Genomic DNA, 22,270 nt, shown 5'->3' with positions numbered 1-22,270 from the left:
ACCTGTATGGTGTGTTCCTTGGCCTTAATGATGCAGTTTGTTCACTTAGGTTCTCTAATAAACCTCTGAGGGCTTCACAGAACAGCCATATTTATACTAAAATTATATTACACATAGGTGGACTTCAATTACCAATTGGGTGATTTCTGAAGGCAATTGATTCCACTGGATTTTAGTTAGGAGTATCAGAGTAAAGGGCGCTGAATACAAATGCACGCCACACTTCAGATATTTATTTGAAAACCATTTAAAACATTTCCTTCCACTTCACAATTATGTGCCCCTTTGACTTGGTGTATCGCATAAAATACAATTACGTTTTTGGTTGTAATATAACAAAATGTGGAAAATTTCAAGGGGTACGATTGATTTCATTTGTGGTTTGTAAGGTCTGATTATCTTCATAGATTTTAAGTACAGTGAATTGAGTTTTTCCGGCTTACCTTTTTCCTGCATTAAAGAGCATACATGAGGAGTTTTCAGGTGCCCTGTGAGAGTCTCGAGGTCTCCCGATATCCTATCCCAGGGAATTAGAGGGTTACCTCAAGGCAAGGCTGCATTTAGTTAATTTACTGATGGGCATCCCAAGACACAAGATAACACAGATTAGCACATCACATCAGGTACGTCAATCATCAGAGAAGTGCCTTGATGCAACATTCAATGCCCACATTTGTAAATATATGCACTTTAAGACGATTTTTATTGCAATTAAAAACAGATCCTCCTTGCTGGTTAATAAAGTTCAGCACTGAGAAATTGCTATAATTTTATATTCAAACATTATGACTGATCAGATTAGAAGACCACACGTATATGAACACTGCCAAACAACTAATTAAAACTAGGGAACTTTAACTACATGATAGAAGGGCTCAAAGCATTTACCCCTAAACCCACACAGTTCACCTTTGTCTAAATAGGATTCTGATCACATGAGTCACAGACTTACCCTTAAAAAAATAACTGGGTGTTGTCAAACACAAAACCTCAATATTATACCAAACATAAGGGTTAAGTCATAGAAATCCTTCCTCTACAGGAATTACTGAAAGCTACTGTAATATCTAAAATGACCAAACACTAGAAAAATATATAACCTCCCCCTTCCAACATTAAAAATGACAATATTGTCATAACATCGGGACCAAGTCACATATACCAGCCATAACCCATCATTAGGATGACACCTTTCAGCCCAGCAGAGCTTTCAATATTCCAGTCCAGCTACACCTTAGCAGAGTGGCAATAAATAGCAATTTGTTCACAAAGCTTTGCCCACCTGGGCATTAGATACCATAGCTGTGGGTTCGCAAGACATACCATAAGACAGGAGACGCTGGCCAGCATCCTATCCCATACAAAACAAAAATTTGAAGCCGTGTGGGAACCATGGGCGTCCCACTGTGGTATATCTTTGGTAACGGGGGTACACCCTGTGCAATCTGCATCCTCCAGTGTAGATGTGGAAGTGTCTGCGCTGTAGAAAAGCTGGACTACAGGGGGGGGGGCAAAAAAGTAAAAAAAGTAAAAAAGGGGGTGAGGTAACAAAAAATCGGTGAACAGTGGGCCGTGAAATAGTAAGTATATTGACACGGTGGGGGTAACCCACAATAAAACGTGAAATAGGTGTGGTCTAGCCTAGATAGTGTATCTGAAACACATATAAGGAATCTTCAAATTCTCAATGATAGGTGAACAGTTCGAACAAAAAACTCCCCAAGCGATTAGTAGAAGTAAACAAATATCCGATTTGGTAAAACTTGAAAAAGAGTGAAGTGTTATGGACAGTATTAGAGTGCAGTCCAACAAATAGACAGGTACAGTGACTGATAAATAGATAAGTGAAAAAAAAATATATATCAAACTCAGGTGAGTGGAGGTGCGTGCTTGGGTAGGTCCACACAACGTGTACCCTTCACCAATAGTGAATCAGAAGGCTTACCTCTCTGCTCACATACAAACCCTGAGACAATCACTGTACCAGCAGGCTGTTAACTGGATATCTGCTTGTCTCGATCGTGGTACATATATATAAAGACAATGGTGTAAAGGTTGTAGCTTTATCTTCTTACAGGCAATAAGGAGACATAGTGCCCAAAAATAAGCAGTGGCTGATTGTCCACTTACACTACTTACAGGAGTGTATGAGGAGCGTGTGCCTATCTCCACGAGCGCCGAGCTCGTATCACAATCTTCTTCCAGCTGTCAGTTTCTCTTTAACAACATATGAGCCGTCCGCTCAGAATGAGGTATATGAGCGAGGATGGAAGAAGAGAGGGGGAGCACATCGCATAAACCATGCAGCAAATAAATTTATTAAAACAAATAGATAAGTAAAAGACTCACATGGGGCAGTCTCAGGGCGGTCCCGTAGCAACGAACGCCGCGCTCGTCCACCGTCCGTCAGATGCTGCTCCTACTGTGTACTCTGTGTTCCCGACGCGTATTCGTCACACCACGTGACTTCATCAGGGGATGAAGTCACGTGGTGTGACGAATACGCGTCGGGAACACAGAGTACACAGTAGGAGCAGCATCTGACGGACGGTGGACGAGCGCGGCGTTCGTTGCTACGGGACCGCCCTGAGACTGCCCCATGTGAGTCTTTTACTTATCTATTTGTTTTAATAAATTTATTTGCTGCATGGTTTATGCGATGTGCTCCCCCTCTCTTCTTCCATCCTCGCTCATATACCTCATTCTGAGCGGACGGCTCATATGTTGTTAAAGAGAAACTGACAGCTGGAAGAAGATTGTGATACGAGCTCGGCGCTCGTGGAGATAGGCACACGCTCCTCATACACTCCTGTAAGTAGTGTAAGTGGACAATCAGCCACTGCTTATTTTTGGGCACTATGTCTCCTTATTGCCTGTAAGAAGATAAAGCTACAACCTTTACACCATTGTCTTTATATATATGTACCACGATCGAGACAAGCAGATATCCAGTTAACAGCCTGCTGGTACAGTGATTGTCTCAGGGTTTGTATGTGAGCAGAGAGGTAAGCCTTCTGATTCACTATTGGTGAAGGGTACACGTTGTGTGGACCTACCCAAGCACGCACCTCCACTCACCTGAGTTTGATATATTTTTTTTTTCACTTATCTATTTATCAGTCACTGTACCTGTCTATTTGTTGGACTGCACTCTAATACTGTCCATAACACTTCACTCTTTTTCAAGTTTTACCAAATCGGATATTTGTTTACTTCTACTAATCGCTTGGGGAGTTTTTTGTTCGAACTGTTCACCTATCATTGAGAATTTGAAGATTCCTTATATGTGTTTCAGATACACTATCTAGGCTAGACCACACCTATTTCACGTTTTATTGTGGGTTACCCCCACCGTGTCAATATACTTACTATTTCACGGCCCACTGTTCACCGATTTTTTGTTACCTCACCCCCTTTTTTACTTTTTTGCCCCCCCCCTGTAGTCCAGCTTTTCTACAGCGCAGACACTTCCACATCTACACAGTATCAATTTATTTGTCTTGAGAGGACAACACCCTTGGTGTTTGCTGCAGTATTCACGCCCACTCACCCCACTTTTCTCTGGCCCACTCCCTTTCACTTTTATCCCATACAGCGCAGGAGCCCACCTAATACATCAATCTGCATCCTCCAGTTATAGTTAGGCACATGCTCCTTTTCCTTTCTTTTTTCTTTCACCCACCTACCTCTCTCTTTCCTACCTTTTATTCTTTTTAGATAGGTGTATGACTAGAGGGTAATGTTCTATATTCGGTTTTTCATAAAGACAATTTGGCATCACTATAGGCCCAATTTATTTTGTGGGTACGAGCTAGAGGTGCACTGAAGTCAAAATCGAACCCACTAGTTTTCTTACAAATACTTTTGTTGAAGGGGCGGATTGGGGGGGGGGGGCCTGGCCGGGGCACAGAATGATCCCATTAGGGGTGCCCGGGACAGGTAAGACTCCCCGAGCAAGAGACCAGTATATTCACTTCTTTTCCTCCCTTTCCCCTCTTAGCAAGCTTCTTTGCTTCCTTTAATCAGCCCACAATTGGGCAATATGAAATCAATTGAGCCCTTGTTGCTGACATTATGCCTTGTTAGTTGAATGTTATGATGTAGACCCAATCTTTGGTCATACTGTACTTGTTTCCTTTATTAGAAAAATAAAAATCTATTGAAAGCATAAGAGACATTGTTTTATACACCTATACTGCTTACTTTCTGCTAATCTGGACATTATGTCAACTGATGACTGCAGTAAAGCGCTTTCGGGTTAATGAAAAGATATATATATCCCAGGGAAAACATAGAATTAGTTAAGCTTGCATACTAAGTTACATCTTTGCCCACAGAGCTGGTGTTACCGAATTATCCCTGCATCCCCAAAGTTGTGGAAATAGAATCGACCTGTTAGTAATATTTTTTTTTACGCTTTTCCTATTTATTGGCACTCCCGTAAGGTACAGTTGGGCTGGAACATTGAAATCTGTGGGGCTAGATGGTGTCATATTAATGACTGTTTATGACTGTATTAATTTATTAATGCCTGTTTATGGCTGTGTGCATATAGCTTAGTCTGGACACTGTTTAAAAAAAAGAAATAAAAAAAGTCGTCATTATTAACCACTTCCTATCCTATCAACTCTGGCACTTCGCTCCTACATGTAAAAATCATCTTTTTTTTTTTGAAAATTACTCCGAACCCCTCAAACATATACAATTTTTGACCCTAGGGAATAAAATGGCGGTTGTTGCAACTTTTTATGTCACACTGTATTTGCGCAGCGATTTTTCAAATGCTTTGTTTGGAAAACAAAAAAGTAGTTTCATGAATTAAATAATAAAAAAAAAAAAACAGCGTAACATTTTTCACATTATGCAAAAAAATTGGGCTAACTACTAAGTAAATACCTACCCAACATTTTGCGCTTTAAAATTGCGACCACAAGTGGAATGGCGCCAATCTTTGGTACTTAAAAAGTTCCATAGGCGAAGCTTTAACATTTTTTACAGGTTACCCATTAGAGTTAGAGCAGTTCTTGGGCTAGAATTATTGTTTTCACTCCAACGCACACAGTGATACCACAGATGTGTGATTTGAACGCCATTTACATATGTGGGCGCAACTTATGTATGCGTTTGCTTCTGTGCGGAAGCACGGGGCCAGTTGAATTTTTTTTTTTAACAGTTTCTCTTAAAAAAATGTTTTACTTGATCACATTTATTCCTAATACAAGGACTGTAATTATCCCTTGTAATAGGTCCTCTTTATGGAGAGATGTGGGGTCAATAAGACCCCACATCTCTCCTCAAAGTTGTGCCCGGGCCTCCGAGGGTCATAGAGATGACTGGGAACCATCTGATTACCGGAAAACTCTATGCTCAACTTCCGGCAGCAACCAATTCGTTATCTGGCTTGCCGATCGCAGGGGCAAGCCAGGAGAAGCACCGGAGGACAGCAGGTGGGGGACATCCCCTTTCACTGCCTATAAGAACGAGCAAGCGGCTAAACTGCTGCTATGATTGTTCTTACGATGCACAGAATCGCCAGCTGAATCATATAATATCTGGATGATGCCTGAAGCTGCAGGCATCATTCACATATCCCCACTCAAAGTCCAGAACGTCATATGACAGTCTATGGGCAGGAAATGGTTAATGTTGGAAGGTGGAGGTTCTATATTTTTCTAGTATTTGGTATTTTTGATACATTTTTCAATAAACTGGTAATTTTAGATATACTGCATGGTTCACAGCAACTCCTGTAGGGGAAGAACGTCTATGCCCTAACCCCTATGTTTGGTATACTATATGAACACTGCTCCTAATTATTGTTTTCAGGCGTTTCCAGTGAAGGACACTGTTAATGCTACAGCAGAAAATATATTTTAGACAATTGTGCACTACCAACCTTGTAGCAACAGTTTTAGGTAGGCCCTTTTTGTTACAGCCCAACTGTGCCCTTATGTACAAAGCCAGCTCTATGAAGACATGGTCTGATGAGTTTGGTGTAGAGCAGTGGTCTACAAACTGTGGCCCTTCACTTACCTTTGTCAGGCCCTTGGAGCACTATTCCTTCCACTGATGCAAGGCACTGTTTCTCCAGCTGACACCATTGATGAGGCACCATTCCTTCCACTCTCCCCAAACAGTGGGGCATAATTCATAGACACCAACAATGGGGCACTATTGATTCCACTGCCCCCAACAATAGTGCATTATTCATTCCACCGATACCTATAGGGCACGATTCCTCCTACCAATACCGATGATGGGACACCAATTATCCTCCTACTGACCACAGGTGCTATGCAATTTTCTTTACTCCCATTGACCACCAAGCCTGAGGCATTTTCTATCTCCACTTGCCACCCTAAAGTCTAAAAAGGACCGTAAATCATCCCTTTGCGTATAAAGTTTGGAGATTGCTGGTATAGAGGAACGCAAGTGGTCTACACAAATGAATTTTTCCTGAATGAGCAGAAATTCTGACAGACACTCCAAAATATTGTGGAAAGCCCTCTGAGAACAGTGAAGGCTATTCTAGCTGCAAATGGGGGACTGACATCATATTAGTGCCCAAGGTTTAGGAATTAAATGTCCCACCACCAACAGTCAAACCTTTGTCCATTTAGTGTACCTTTATAAGAACTTTTCAAGACCCTGCTTAACCCCTACTCCCCCACAGTCAAGATAAACCCACACAAAATGTGTTTATGTACAGTCTTCATTTATACATACTACATAGAGTCTTACATTATTGGAGCGTATTCAATTCTGGTAAAATGCCTCTTCAAAATTAGAAAAATAATGATAGCATTATGTAAACCTCCAAAACAGCAAGTACCATTTTTTTAAGTTCTCTATAGGGTAATTCAGCATATTTTTAAAATCACATTCAATAATCCTGGCAGGAAACTCTTATAGCAGTCCAAAGATTAGAAGGTTTCAACAGAACGATGGTGGGCAACACTTATATTGCAATTTTATTTCAATCGCTCAAACAAAACAAAAAAAGTTAGCATGTAGTAAATTTAAAACAAACAACAAATGGTAAAAAAAATAGCAGAGATGACTTGGAAGGATATGGGTAAAAAGCTAAAAGTGTGAAAATTGATTACATGGACAAGTGACATTCAATTAAAGTGCACCTGTCACCTTGAACACAGCAGGAGGCATTTTGTTCTTGGGCCAACGGACCAGAATTGACAAGCCTATTAATTCACCAGGAGCTACTAATGTCAAAACAGCGTGAGGCTTTGCATGCCGCAGGCAGTTACAATGTCAAAAGTTCCTTGTGAGCTGATTGGCTTAGTGTCAACTTCCTCCACTGCGCAGGCATGACAGCTCCACTTACAATTGTTCCAACTTCAGCTTCAGATGAGACACACAAGATGAGCGTGGAAAAGTGTCAAAACCAGGATGAGAGTGAATAGAGACTTCAGCACCAGCACTCACGATTTATACATTCAATTTCATTGTGATTGATTTTGATTAACCTCTTGGGTATCATTTTATCACAGCTTAGGTCACAGTGTTGCAAAATAAAAAAAATAAAAAAAGGGAGAAAAGAAAAGGAAAAAAAAAAAAAAAAAAAATTCCTTTTGGAGGGGGTAAAAAAAAAAAAGTGTCTTAAACTGTTTTAAAGTTAAGACAACATGCCCAACAAGTCAATTCACTCCCCAAAAATATTGTTTTCAAAATTGAGAGTACAAAATAAAAAGAATAAAAAAAGGAAACGAAAATTTTAACCACTGAAAAGGTTATTTCTTTGTATATCCAAGATTTCAGAAAAAAAAAAAAAAATTATGTACGTGTGGTACAAGAAAAATAAAGAAATATGAGTAAATATGCAAGACAAGATGTGAAGACATAACGAAGACACTGGATCACTCAACAACTGAAAAATATGCTTTTTTTCACCAAGGCACAAAACGCGTAGTGCATAAACCGGTTTCCATTCAATAACAAGGGAGACCTATCAAGCTGTCTTACTTTGGACTGCTCATGATCACATAGCATAATAAGGTGGCTTTAAGTTTGAAATTTGGAAATTGGGAACACGCTCTAGTGTCACATACATGGCTGAACTCTCTAATCGTTGAAATGACTGCAGTAAACAGAAGAATAATGGTGACTGGAAAGGATGATCGCTTTGATGATGTTCTTGACAAGCTTGATGCGTCAGTCAATAACGCCTTTACTTCCTACCATGCACAAGAGTGGGAATAAAAAGGCTGCTTGCACGTTTTGGATGTTATTAATCCATCTGCAGAGTCCAGGTCTCTGTACCTAATGAACAGCAGACCAACAAAGAGGATGATTGTTGTTCAAAGCTTCCTAAAAACGCATGATACTTTGGTGACCAGCACTTCCTGGTGGGAGGAGGGGTTGATGAAGTTGTGTTATTTGAGTTGCAGTCTGTTCCTTCTCGGCGGGGTTCCATGACAATATGGCACAATTCTGATGCAAAAAGTCCAAAACTACTCCACTGCGCAGTTTACACCTTAAAAAGGTCTCTCCTGAATTCTGTATGTCAAAACAAGTCACCCTTTTATTAACTGGAGGACTGTGAACCTTTCCAGCACAAGAGTTTCACAGTGCAGGTCAAACCAAACTTCTTATAAGCTATGGGCCTGTGAAAAGGATACTTTAAACCTGTATAACTCCTAACCTGGCAGGGCAACCTTCAAGTCACTCCCTTATTAAACTCCTCATCAAAGCAAGATCAACAAAAACAGCTGGTTTGAGATATGCCTAGATTGGTCACGATGAAGAGGACGTCCTAACATGCCTAAGAATTTCAAACTTAACAGGAAGGGGACTCAAACAAATTTCAAGATTTGAGAAAAGCACTGGATAAAATTGAAGGCTTATCTGGAAGTTTATACTAATGTGGCATGCACAGCATCTATAATGAAACAGTCATTAGACCATGTCAAGTTGGCAATTTTCTCCCCATGCAAAAATTAAGAAAAAAAAAAAAAATAGTGCTGGCTTGATGCAGATTCTGTTTACAATTGCTTTTTTGGGGGTGAGGGGATTTGGTAAAGCATTGTAACAATCTAAGAAGACATTCATATCTTAAAAAAAAAAAAAAAAAAAAGAGAGACAACCCTGTCAAAGTACCAAAGCAATTTAAAGAAAAAAAAATTGGGGTTTAAATACTCTTATTTAAAATTCACCCATGTGACTACACTTTTCCTGGAACCGGACGTTCTCTCTCTGTTTTTGCCTTTTTAAATGAAAATATCAAATATAGGAAGACAAACCTGAGTTTAACACTTGCAGTACACCCAACTATAGAACCCTCTTTCTTAAGAGCAGTCATCTCTCCACCTGTGTATTGGTCTAAAAAATCTGAAATGTGTGCAATGATTGCTTTCTTTTTGACATGGTTGTTTTTTTTGATATGCACTGCAAGCTCGTTGGACAGGAAGGGCACAAAAAAAAACCCATGAAAAATAATTTCTGCATAATTGGTTAGCAACTTTAAGACCATTATCCCCATCGCTTTCGAAGCGTAGAGAAAGGAAGAAAAAAAAAATAAAGCAGAAATCCAGGAGAGAATTCGTATACATCCAAAGTGAAGAAGTCTCTGAAAGGTCTTTATATGCTGTTCCCCGGTTGCAGGAGTTCAGACTTCCTTTAAAACAGCTTAGAAAAAAAAGTCCTTTTCTAATCAGTTGAGCAGGCGCTTGGCGTTCTCTATGCGCTGTTTGACTTGCCCAGCTCTTGCCTGATGGCTAAAAATAAAATTAAAAATTAAAAAAGCAGAACATAAAAAAAGCAGTGCAACCACATACATTCATAGCATTTGACTTTTGAAGGCTCACCATGATAAAAAAAAAAAAAAAAAGAGAAATTTTGCCCACGCAAAGCTTCCCCCCCCCCCCTGTGCTCAAACATTTCAATAAGATACTATACTTTAAGACAGTGGTCTCCAAACTGCAGCCCATTGGTTACTTTATCCCACCCTGGGGGCACCATTTCATTCACGGACACCAACGAAGGGGCACAATTCATTCTAATAAATTCTGGATGAACCCTCTTGGACACTGCTATATACCCTTTCTAGCAAACTTTGCAATGAAAAACAGGGATTTTTAGGTCACACATACTGCAATATAAGAGGGATTACCCTGATGCAGTTGGCCAGCTTAAACATGTATTACAATACGTGTGAACTAAATATCCCCGTTTTTCATTGCAAAGTTAGCTAGAAAAGGTATATAGCACTGCGCAGAGGGTTCATCCAGAATTTGGAGTGTTGTGGTCACACCCCATTAGCACCTGATAGATGTCACGCATGTACATGCTATTGGGATTTGAGCACAGGCAGCCCTCAAAATTTACACTCGCCTGCTCGCATTTTGCGAGTAAATTTTGAGGGCTGGCGAGTGTGGGCTGCCTGGGAGCAAGCAAGGAGAGGAGAGTCGCCGCCGCCTGATTGTTCAGAGCGCGGGGAACATAACGGCTTTCAATTCAATAGCTGTGTTCCCCGCCATGTGCCATCATATACAGCCCCTCCCCCTTGTCCGGGCACTTTGACAGATCACCCATCCCAGGATTGGACGGGTGATCTGTCTATCAAAGTTTCCCGGACAAGGGGGGAGGGGCTGTATATGACTGCTCGCGGCGGGGAACACAGCTATTGAATTGAAAGCCGTTATGTTCCCTGCGCTTTGAACAACCAGGCGGCGTATCCTCTCCTCTCTTACCCAGCACAGGTTGGCTGCAATATGGGGACACTTGGCTGCAATATGGGGACACTTGGCTGCAATATGGGGACACTTGGCTGCAATATGGGGACACTTGGCTGCAATATGGGGACACTTGGCTGCAATATGGGGACACTTGGCTGCAATATGGGGACACTTGGCTGCAATATGGGGACACTTGGCTGCAATATGGGGACACTTGGCTGCAATATGGGGACACTTGGCTGCAATATGGGGACACTTGGCTGCAATATGGGGACACTTGGCTGCAATATGGGGACACTTGGCTGCAATATGGGGACACTTGGCTGCAATATGGGGACACTTGGCTGCAATATGGGGACACTTGGCTGCAATATGGGGACACTTGGCTGCAATGGTAGACATGGGCAGGCTGCATTTTTGGGCACGGCTAAAGTTGTTAATATTTATTTTTATAACTTAATTCTGCATAAAACATTTAAGTGTCATTTCAGGAGATAATTTATGAGGGTGTGTCTAGTGGGCAGGACATGGTAGGGTTGGGCAGGCAACTGGTGGCGAATACGCCTTGAGGCCTGGCTAGTAGCTCGGGACTTGAAATTTTGAGCCATGAGCACAGGTATATCTTTTCTCTGTAACAATTCTTCCCAATGACACCAACAATGGGACCCAATAACAGGGCACAATTCCTCTCACTGACACCAAAGATGGGGCATTATGAACTGCACTGCAGAATGAACAGTGTTGACACTGCCAAGAACAAATAAAATGGCCAAAGTAAACGATACTTACCATCAATAAGTTCCTCTTTAAGTTTTGTTAATTCTTTCCTCATTTCTTCTAAAATATCCTGAGGGTAAAAGAAAGGTTAGTAGACGTAGGCAACATTCAGTAAGATGGCTTAAAGAATTTCAGGTTCCTGAAGTTTTTTTTAGGATACACACCTGTGGTACATCGGACCTAAAAGGTTAAAATGTATGTCTGGGTATAATCTAAAAAAAACAAACAAATCCCCCCCCTCCCCCCAAAAAAAACCTGTCAATTGCCACTTCAAGTAGCACAGTGCTGAACAACAAACAAATTCCTTGGTCATGGAGATGGTAAAACCTTGGAGGTTTAGTGGTTAAACACTAGCTGCTCTCCTATTTTGTTATTGAATTAAATATAGAATATCCTCCTGAACCTTCCCTGCTAGTGAGCTACATACATATGAATATACAACAAAAATGTAGGTCTGTTCACACTAGAATGCAGTGCTGGATAGCCGCGTTCCCATCTGGCTTCCCGCACCGCATTCCAATCGTGCTGCCTTACGATCTGCTGCAGGGGTCAGTGCAATGTTAACGACGCCCCAGACGCAGTACAGAAGTACCATACAATGCGGTTGCCGTGCATTTCAAAAGGTGGTGCATGCTTTTCTTTTGGTACAGTGAGTTGCAATTTCAGTCCATTCAAATTGAAATCACTGCACAGAAATTCCTGTGCGATTCACATGCAGTTTCTAGTGTGAATGGGACCTTAAACATTAAAGAACAATAAACATCAAGTAAGTGGGAGAGCGATGTAGGAGCATTCGATGATGAACAATGGGAGGAGGCACCCCGGGTGGTGCAACTCTGTTCCTTAAATGTGGCCCAGCGGCTATCACAACTCTACATTATTCTTAGAGTACATAATACGACCCTCAGGTTGTTTAAGATGGGGGTGAGACCGGATTCCAATTGCCCCAGATGTGCGAGTGATCATGGGGACCTAATCCATCCGTTATGGAGGTGCCCCAAGCTTCACTTATTCTGGACAGGGGTTTTAGCCACAGTTAACCTGAGCGTTTCAGACTACCATACCCACAGACCCGAAACCGTGTGTACTAGGGATCTAGGATGACATTCCCATGGAAGATAATTCTAAACCGGCCATAACCAGGGCCCTGTTTCAGGCACGCAAGCCAATTCTTGGACATTGGAAGGCTGTTGAGACACCAACGGTGAGGGAATTGCCCAAATGGGCGACACCATACGATTGGAAAAATATATCTATCAACATAGGGGTTGGATAAGGAGGTTTGATAGACTGTGGGCACCTTGGCTGGACACCACCAGCCTGTCCCCGGTTGATCTGGTGATAAATCGACTGTTGAGGTAGAGGGTGGGTGAGTGATTGAAACACCAGGAGGGCGGAGAATATGACCCACCTAAGTTATGAGTATCTTATGAGGCGGACGTCTGAAATGAGCAGTCCCGGTGAAAGTATTGCCTGAATTGTGTTCTATGTATGGTAGTAGGTGAGTACTGACGTTATATCCCTCTTGCAATGAAGATAGCATTGTATGACTAATTGTGTGCCCTGTATGGAAACTGTGAAATTTTTCCTATTTGTCCCGCTGTCTTTTTCTTTCTGTTCCATTTATTTTTTTGTATTTTTTTTTTCTCAATAAACATCTTTGATTTAAAAAAAAAAAAAAAGAAGAAGAACAATAAACAGGCAAATCCTGGCTTGGGGACCATCCATTGCAGTACCTGTTTCAATCTGTCATAGTCCAATGATTCTGATTGTACCCCATTGGCACTTGGCTGCCCCGTTGGTGTAGACTTTGGTCTGAAACAAAAGAAAACAGTTGTTATGGGACACCCTCAACTCTCCAGCCACCGTTTGTTAAGCTCAGACTTGTGGTTACTTCCCAGCTGCAGAAGCCCTGGTTGCACAATCACAATAAAGATCGATCGCCAAGAAGACATTACCAGCCAATCACAAATTTGCAACAATAAAGCAATTTAGACAAAATAGACAATTTACCTGGAGATAATAGGAGATTTGCTACCATTTATTGTGTTTGTTCTTTCCCAAGGCTTTCTTGTGGGTTCTATGGGAAATATAGAAGGAAATAAAAAGGCAATTAAATATTTTTTTCTGGATCAACAATGTATCAGTAATCCATTGTGGGATGAAAAAAATAAAATAACTTGTCACACAGACTTTACAAAATGAAAGGCAACTTGATCAGCGTTCAATTGTGTAATTAAAGTGATTTTAAAGCTTATTTTATTTTTTTTATAAAATAGTGCTTCCCCGAAAATAAACCAAGTCTTCTATTAATTTTGGCAACAAAAGACCCAGTAAGGCTCATTTTAGGGGCTTGTCATGTGCTGTCCTCTCTCTACACCTCTCCCCCCTGCCTGTCAGGAATCCCCAGTGGCCAGCGCTTGCAAAATCCTAAAATGCACTGTATTACAGAATACTATAATGTAACCTGTGCATGGTTCTGTAATTAATTTGTGATGAATACCTTTCATGACCCGCCTGATCGGTCTTCCCCCGCATCGAGCACCGCCCCCCCCACCCCCCGAGATCCTCCACTGACAGAAGAGAAGAGCAGCAGGGGATCAGATGAGCGACGCTCTGCGCTTCCATGGCCCAACTGATTGGTCTTCCCTGCTCCAAGCACTGCAGAAGGAGGGGGCACCATATCCCCCCGCTTACAGAAGGAGGAGAGTAGTGGGAGGGGGGGGGGGGTCAGCCAAGCGCCGCTCTGTGCTTCCACGGCCCACTTGTGCTCGCTTACCTGCTCCAAGCACTGCAGGGGGGGGGGGGGGTGGGGGTCGCGCAGAGATCCCCCTGCTGACAGAAGAGGGGCGCAGGGGGGGCGCAGGGGGGTGGGGTGGGGATGGATTAGCTGCATACATACAGTGCAGCATTTTACGATTTTACAACCACTTTAAATTAGGGCTCATTTTCGGGGGAAACACCGTAAACATGTTTTTGCACAGAGCAGCACCGATCCCCCTCTTCTTGGGTCCCCTGCAGATGCTCCTCCTCTTCATAGGAAGCCACAGAAAGGATGACTTAGCACCACCCCCCATCACAGAATCTGACTGACAGCAGTGGGAGCCAATGGCTCCTGGAGCTATCAATCTGCCCAGAGAGGAGGGACAGAGCCAGGGGAGAATCTGCTCTCATGCACAGCGCTGGGTCGGGAATGGGCCCTGGTAATTATAAAAGGGAGCGGGGGAATTCTGTTACACAGAAGCCTTTATGCATAGAGCGCATCAAGGTAAAAAAAAAATTAGGGATCAGAACCACTTTAAATCGCTTGATAATCGTTTCCTACTGTGTCATGTTGTCATATGTTGCACAGCATTCTTACCAGGTGTGCCAGCAGAGGGCGCTTTTGTAGGTACTTGCTCAGCATCGTCCTGCAAGATACAAAGATAGTAGAAAATGCAATCAAAAGGCATACATACAGATACTGTATAAAATTGGCTAGGGCATAACTAATTGCTTTGCTATGATTTCAGGGGGCCTAAACATGGCTGCAACTTTTCATTAGCTATAAACCCATAGGAACATAACATTTATCCTTCAAGTACCCATGTTATATGCTTTTAAAGCTCTATTGGACATTTACAGACTGAAAAGGTGAACATTTTGAGAGCTATACATCTGTTTAAGGGAAGAACACAGCTGAGCTATGAAACAGCCCCTATAGTCCATTATTTCCACAACTGTTTAAGGACTTCAGTGACTGGATAATAGTTCTCTCCACCACTGGCGCCAACCATAAAATTATGTAACTGTAGGCTCACTCTTACCATTTTGTCTTCTTTTGAGTCAGAGTCTGCCGGTACTTTCTCTGCAATCCGTCTCCTGTACCAGGAATGGATGAAAAGTCACTTAATTAGGATGAATTATTTCTGCAGTATAGGTCATATGCAAATGGTCAAATTTGCACTGTCAGGAAGTGGGCAGCACCCATTTCCAATGCAGATGCCTTAGTAAAGTACAGAGAGAAGCAAGCTTTGCATCATTGGGTGTGGTGGTGCACGAATATGTTTCAGTTTGCAGGAAAGTGGGTACATTGTGATGCTACCCAAGGTAGCTGATGATTCCTGTATAGCACAGGCTTCTGCCACAAGCGGAGTGATACCAAATACACCGTTTTATCCTGCAGGTTTGGTGCGCTTTCAGACAGGGCTCCACACCTGCAGGATATAATAGAAGTCTATGGCAAAGTGCAGCTAAACTGCTGAAATGCCATAGGTGCCCTGCAACCGCGGTGTGGGTAAACCACAGTGCATCAGTGTGAAAGCAGCCTTAGACCCCTTTCACACGATCAGTGGACACTCCATTCACCTCTATGGAGCAGTAGATGTAAACAGACTTGTGTCCATTTACAACCACCTACCTCCAATCCGACCTGCTAAAAAAACAGAAGGGTATACGTCCCCTTCCATATGGGCAGATCAGAGGGTCCATATTGTGGCCCGCAACCAATTACTAAGTCGCTCAAGTGGCCCTTGCTCTTCAAAAGGCCTAGGAGAAGGGTGGTCGTTACAAATGAGAATACTACAGTAAACTGACCTCAAATCAAAGGTTTAAGCCCTGTACAATGGGCAAATGCCGGCTGTATGCCACCCGGTCCAACAGAAGACCGCTGCAGTGATCACCAGGAGTCAATATCAACTTGATTGCATATACAGGTTAAGGAAACTTTTCCTACAAACTGCTTGGCCGGCTTCTGTCGGACGAGCATACTGGAAAACCAGCAGCTCCCGATCAGTGCTTTCAGCCCATGGCTAAGCACTGATTGGAGAGTGTTGGAAGGGGTCCATCACCATGTCAAAACATAACAGCTCAGCTAGGAGATTGCTGTACAGCGGCTCCAACTGGAACTAGTAGTGTGCATCCGGCTTTAGGGAAAACAGTGTTGTACTTTTTCTTGGGCTCACCTCCTGGCTAGTAGTGCACTCATTTCCTCCATTAGTCCACCGCCCACTATCGGCAGAGGGCCATTTCCACGACTCGGTTCTGCTTTAGAGGATCCTGAGCTGGTTGCAACCGAACTTGCACTCGCCTGACCGGAGGCTTCTTCAGTCTATGAAATGAATATAAGACAACATTAATGCTGCAGACTTTAGTGGCTTGTAAGATTTCCTTTTTATTTTCTGAATGGCAACAAAATGCCATCTAAATGAATACTGTGCCAACAAACAGCTTGTTCTCAGGCTTCAGAGATGGCATTCTGCACCCTAGTTTGAAGTACAGTAACTGGCTCCTGGGTTGTCCAATTGGGGCAGGCAAAGTTTTCACACCCAGAAGCATGATGGAGCAGCAGACAGAGCAGGGGAGAGACAAAGTAATGCAAAGCTTTTTAGAACACGAAGTGTGACAATGCCAGAGCTGACCATTTAGTCTGTGGCATGTGTAGCTCTTAAATGTAGCAGTGGCATGGTAACACACGCACAATATTCATGTGGGATTAAGCCCTGGTTCACACTGAAGCCCGCTGTCGGCTGAAAATCAGAGCCGGTCCAGGATCGGGCAAGATCGCGACAATGGCATCAGGAACCGCCCCCATGCCTGGACCGGCACCGAGTTCAGGCTCTCAGCAAGCTGAAAGCAGATCCCTGCTCAAGGAGCCCTGAGAACTGAGTGATCGGTGGTGTTAGATTGCTCGGTTCTCAGGATTAGAGGCACTGGGGGACAGATGTAGCATCGAACCAATGCTGCATCCAACTAGGCACGTTTATGCCTAGTTGGTACTCCGTTTATGCATTTTGTATCATATGCTTAGTCTGAATTGTGAGAATTTTAACTTTGTGCCTCAGACTAAAAACCAGAAAAAAAAAAAAAAAAAAGTTTAAAATCAGTGCCCTAATTTAACTTAAACCCTGATTTACACTGTGCTGGATGCAAAATAACATTCATCAGTGTCTTTATCAGCAGTATGCAAGCTAAGCTTGGATCTTTTTTCGGGTAGGTGAGAAGCTACAGAAAACACCAAGTAACTTTTTGCCTCATACACTTACAGACTCCATATATGCAGGGTGCTGCACAGTTGTCAGAACCAGCTGCTAAGTGCCCAAAAACTGCCAGAAAAGATTGTAGTGCAAACAAAGCCCTTGTGCAGCTGCAAAGTCTCCTATAACAATAATGGTATGAAAAGTCCTAAAGGACCACCATCACAAACAATGTTATAGGGGGATTAGGACAGACTGCCAGGGCTGCTTAAAGGGTTGCAGTAACATCTTCTGCATGAACAGATGCAGGTGTTAAAATACTAAAGTGCTAATTGTGACTACCTTGTACAAAAATAAGCTGTAAAAATATTGTATAATAAATTTGACTCAATACATTATGTCAATTTAATCTGCCTGTAAGAGTAAAGCTCTCCAAATATATAATATACATTAAAAAACAATTAAAATATAGTTACCCGAGAAACTTTTCGAAGCTTGGCTCCAGCTAAAGCAGCAGCAAGGCCTGATAGTGGACGGTTATCTTCTGAGGTCACTGAAGCCGCGGAAAAGGGAAGTGGAGGTGCAGGAGGTGGTGGGGGAGCTGGTGGAGGAGGAGCTGCTATAAGTGCAAGAGGTGGAGGGCAAGGTGGAGGAGGGGGACCAGGAGGAGGAGGTGGGGCAAAAGCTGAAGGGGGAAGTGGTGGGGCTGGGGGAGGCGGGGGCATGCCCACTTGAGACAAATTTGAACTAGTTGGCAGAGGGGGTGGGGGCGGAGGCGCTGGTGGTCCTGGTACAACACCTACAAAAAGGAGAAAGTGTGGGAAATCATCACTACTAAAAGACACCACAGGTTTTCATTATTCTTATATTAGGAAAGTGAAACAAAAAAAATCTCACGAAGCAAACACAGATGTTAGTAGAAGTTAGAAAAAGGGAAAGCAGTAGTATAACAAATGCAATCATAATAAAAATGTAAATAAAGTTTTTACAGGGAACCACAATGGGCCTGCTCACCCAAAGAGTGGTGAAAACTGGGAGAAGTAGCTAGAAAAACACCAGAAGTTTTGTTGCAGAAAAGCGTTTTGAAGTCCCGTTAGTCAATTTGCTACAGCAGAATTTTGTCAGTATTTGACAGGTACTGATAAGCTACCCACAAAATTAAGATCATATTATGGTACAGCTATGGGTACCAGCACAACCCCCAGCCAATTGTTCTACAGACCTGACTACTAGCCAACACTACACCCCTCACCCCTTTCCTAAAGAAATGCTATCCACTGCTTACTCAAGCTAAGTGAGCAGGCATGTTTCTGCACCAATGACAACCCCTTATTTTTTTAGCTATCTTTAAGTGCATCACATGTTCAAAAAATGGTTTTAAGAATTAAACATACCAGTGTTGCCTTTTTTCAGTATTAAAGCACTAGGGCATACTCTACATACAATGCATGTCTGATAATGGTCACAGTTGCCAGTGTGCTTATATCAAGCTTTCAACCAAACTTTTTAGCCTTTAAATGTCTTGTGTTACAGCCGATGTGCAGCACAACAGCAATTGCAGATCTAAAAGAAGCTCAAGGTGCCACTGTCCTTATCCCATAGGAGGGTTTAGTTACATTTTAAAGCAAGTCTGATAATGCGATCGAGAAAAAATAAAATAAAAATCATGTGTAAAACTCTAACTCTTAAAAAACAAAACAAAAAAAAAAAAAAACTGTAGGATTCGTATGAAAGAAGAGACCCTAATGGACTTGTTTTCCCCTGTCGGTGTTAACGTACACAGAGCAGTGCACATGCACAGTTCAGCGTACATTTACAGCATCGCTCCGTCATGATGATGCAACTCATGTGTGGGAGTGATGTCATCACAAACGAAAAATCTGAACTCGAAGGGAAGACCAGGAGAAGATGGAGCCGAGAATACCGACACTGGAGGGGATGGTTTGTCGGGTAAATTTGCCATAATGTGGCAATATGTTGTACAAACTAGTACATTATGGCATAAAGCTCAGGGGACACATTCTTAAAATCTTTTTAACGATAGGTTTCATTGCACTTTAAGGCGGACCAATGCTGACCTATACGACGTGCACCATTAATTTAGAAAAGTAGTGGGCACATTCATAGGGCAAAGAAACAAAAATATGGCAGACAAAAAAACAAAAAAAACAAAACATGGGCCACCAATTTAAAATAAAAGGCTGTACATCACATCAAGGAAATAAAAACAATATAAAATAACAAAACTGCAAACTGTTCCTGTCTGTACTGAAGGACTACACATCCAGGTTATGGTCAGACCAACCCTTTCCTAATACAAAGTTTAAGAATGGCATGCTCAGGTTAGTCAGTTAATGGCAGTGACAGTAAGCCTTACCCGGATGGGCCGCAGGGTCAGTCGGTTGAGAGGAGGTGGTCAAGTCTGACTGAGAAGCACAGGTGTCTCCCAGCACAGAGAGTAAAGAGTTCTCGACAGAGGCGGGGGAAGCTGCAGAGGGAGAAGGGAGAACACTTGGCTGGCATGCTGAGACAACAGAAGCGCTCGGAGAACACGTGACGGCTTGAGATGAGGACAGTGAGAATGGAGAAAATGATGGAGGTGGTGGTGGAGGGGCAGGAGTACATGATGTATCATAGGAAGGGGCATCCGAGTGCCCATTTGGTGTGGAGGACAAGAGTGCCAGCTGTGCTGCAGACACTAGATGTACAGCCCTAGGGCCTGTGGCCTTGCCAGGTGGACTGCTGATCATAACTGGCGGAGAGGGCGGGAGTGGAGCAAAGTTAGAAGCAGACCACGTTATGGGCTTCACTGGGGGAGGAGGTGGCGGTGGTGGAGGAGGTGCTTGGTTCACAGGGGATGGCGGCCGTGAAATTTTATTTAAAGGCCGAGGAACAGTGGCGTAATGTGGAAGGACGGGATGAAAGGCAGAGCCCAGCGATGTGGCAAATCGTGAGGCAGAGTGGCGCAGTGGAGGGGTGGGTGGTGTAGAGCTGATGGATTGAGAGGTGACAATGACATAGTCAGCAATGGAGTCTGTGCAAATAGACGACACTGGGACAGAAATGGCTTTAGCGTAAGAAATGGGGGATGCGGAATGAGACTGAGAGCTAGAGTAATCAAGATGTGCAGTGGTATATGAGTTGTCGAAAGATGAGTCTGGTGTGGATTTGATGCACATAGCAGCAACAGACAAGACAAATAAAGAAGAAAAAAAAAAGAGAAAAAAGGAGCTAATGAAGCAACCAAACCAGCATTCAAAGGAAAAGATTAAATGAGAACTACGGTTAGTATAATATTAGATAAAGAAGACGTCATTGCTTTGAACGAGTTTGCCACCAACCCGCCCCAATTCAACAGTACAAATAGAGAACAACTCATAGCTAAACGATCATCACTATACAGACCACAGTAAAAGGGGCTGCTCACATCCCTCGATTGCATATTGCTTCATTTTTGGTACACTGATTCTAACAGTTGTGCTCATAAGTTTATATATACCTGGCAGAATTTGTAAAAGGTTAGCCATTTTTTTATTGTACCAAAACCACAACACAGCCTGTCGACAATACGCTAAGCAGCACTTAGAAAAACCTCAAAACTTTTGGAACATAAAATCATTTGGAGAGATGAGACGAGACCAAAATTGGACTTTATAGTCACAACCGTAAATGCTAGGTTTAAAGTGGAATCAACAAGGCCTATGAAGAAAACCACCATTCCTGCTGTGAATCATAGCGCTGCTCTTTTGGGGGGAGTCACTTATGGGAGATTTAAAACATGCAGTACATGCTAGACAACCAACGAATTTACAGTACCTGCAACTTATTCACAATCATCACAAAAGACTGCAAGTCCTCATTGATGCAAAGCAGGCAACACATAATAAAGTGCAACTACAGCCAAAATGATTGTTTTTAGTTTTGGATAGCGTCAAAAGGGTTAGAATCCCGTCCAGGCCCCTGCTATTATTTTAGAAAGATTATAGTTTTTCCTGTTTGGAGAGATTTTCTGTTTGGGGCAGCCATTTTTAATTTTCAACAGGGAAACGAACCACAATAAGAACAAAACTAAAAATGAAAAAGGGTCCAGGGAAAACGATGTCCTCAAGACAAGAATAGAAGGTCCCAATCACACCTAGCTTTTTTGAAACGCATGTCTTTCTGCGCAACAGGTACTGGGCAGCCATGGGCTGCCCCAAGTGTAATGCCGCGTACACACAGTCATTTTCGGCATTAAAAAAAACAACATTTTTAAAACGTCATTTAAAAGGATCGTGTGTGGGATTCACATCGTTTTTCTGCTTCTGAAAAACGACAAAAAAAAACTCGAACATGATGCATTCTTTCATTTCGTTTTTCAAAATGTCGTTTTTCGTGTTGTACAGAAAATGATCGTGTGTGGGCAAAAACGATGTTTTAAACCCGCGCATGCCCAGAAGCAAGTTATGAGACGGGAGCACTCGTTCAGGTAAAACTACCATTTATAATGGAGTAAGCACATTCATCACGCTGTAACAGACAAAAAAGCACGAATCGTCTTTTACTAACTACGAATCAGCTAAAAGCAGCCCCAAGGGTGGCGTTATCCGAATAGAACTTCCCCTTTAGAGTGCCGTCGTACGTGTTGTACGTCACCACGCTTTGTTCATCATTTTTCAAAAACGATGGTGTGTGGGCAACGTCGTTTTTAATGATGAAGTTGGAAAAACTTCGTTTTTTTTTTGGACATGCTGAAAAATGACCGTGTGTACGCGGTATAAGAGATGCGGTAAAGTAGCTTATGGCACTTTTCATGTGACTGAAGCCTAATGAAGTCCTGTTAAGGGTTTTAATCCTTCTCCGTCATAT

At 42.5% G+C, this 22,270-nt stretch overlaps 1 protein-coding gene across 3 annotated transcripts in view; it reads right to left on the bottom strand.

The window, feature by feature from the left end:
* Window positions 1-6,698: 6,698 nt before the first annotated feature.
* Window positions 6,699-22,270, bottom strand: part of ENAH (ENAH actin regulator) — a 131,463-nt gene continuing 115,891 nt past the window's right edge. For 2 of the 3 annotated variants that reach the window (XM_040351376.1, XM_040351377.1), the window contains 9 exons: window positions 19,800-20,579; window positions 17,899-18,221; window positions 16,412-16,557; window positions 15,275-15,329; window positions 14,830-14,878; window positions 13,482-13,548; window positions 13,205-13,283; window positions 11,481-11,538; window positions 6,699-9,731 (listed from right to left, as the gene is read on the bottom strand). In XM_040351376.1, coding sequence (XP_040207310.1) covers window positions 9,694-9,731; window positions 11,481-11,538; window positions 13,205-13,283; window positions 13,482-13,548; window positions 14,830-14,878; window positions 15,275-15,329; window positions 16,412-16,557; window positions 17,899-18,221; window positions 19,800-20,579 — 1,595 coding nt within the window. In that variant the 3' untranslated portion in view covers window positions 6,699-9,693. The remainder of the gene's footprint in view (window positions 9,732-11,480; window positions 11,539-13,204; window positions 13,284-13,481; window positions 13,549-14,829; window positions 14,879-15,274; window positions 15,330-16,411; window positions 16,558-17,898; window positions 18,222-19,799; window positions 20,580-22,270) is intronic. The other variant, XM_040351378.1, reaches the window with a different exon arrangement.

The sequence above is a fragment of the Rana temporaria genome, chromosome 4 (genome assembly GCF_905171775.1).
Source record: "Rana temporaria chromosome 4, aRanTem1.1, whole genome shotgun sequence".
NCBI classification, from domain to species: domain Eukaryota; kingdom Metazoa; phylum Chordata; class Amphibia; order Anura; family Ranidae; genus Rana; species Rana temporaria.
This window is presented reverse-complemented; position numbering and strand designations above follow the sequence as displayed.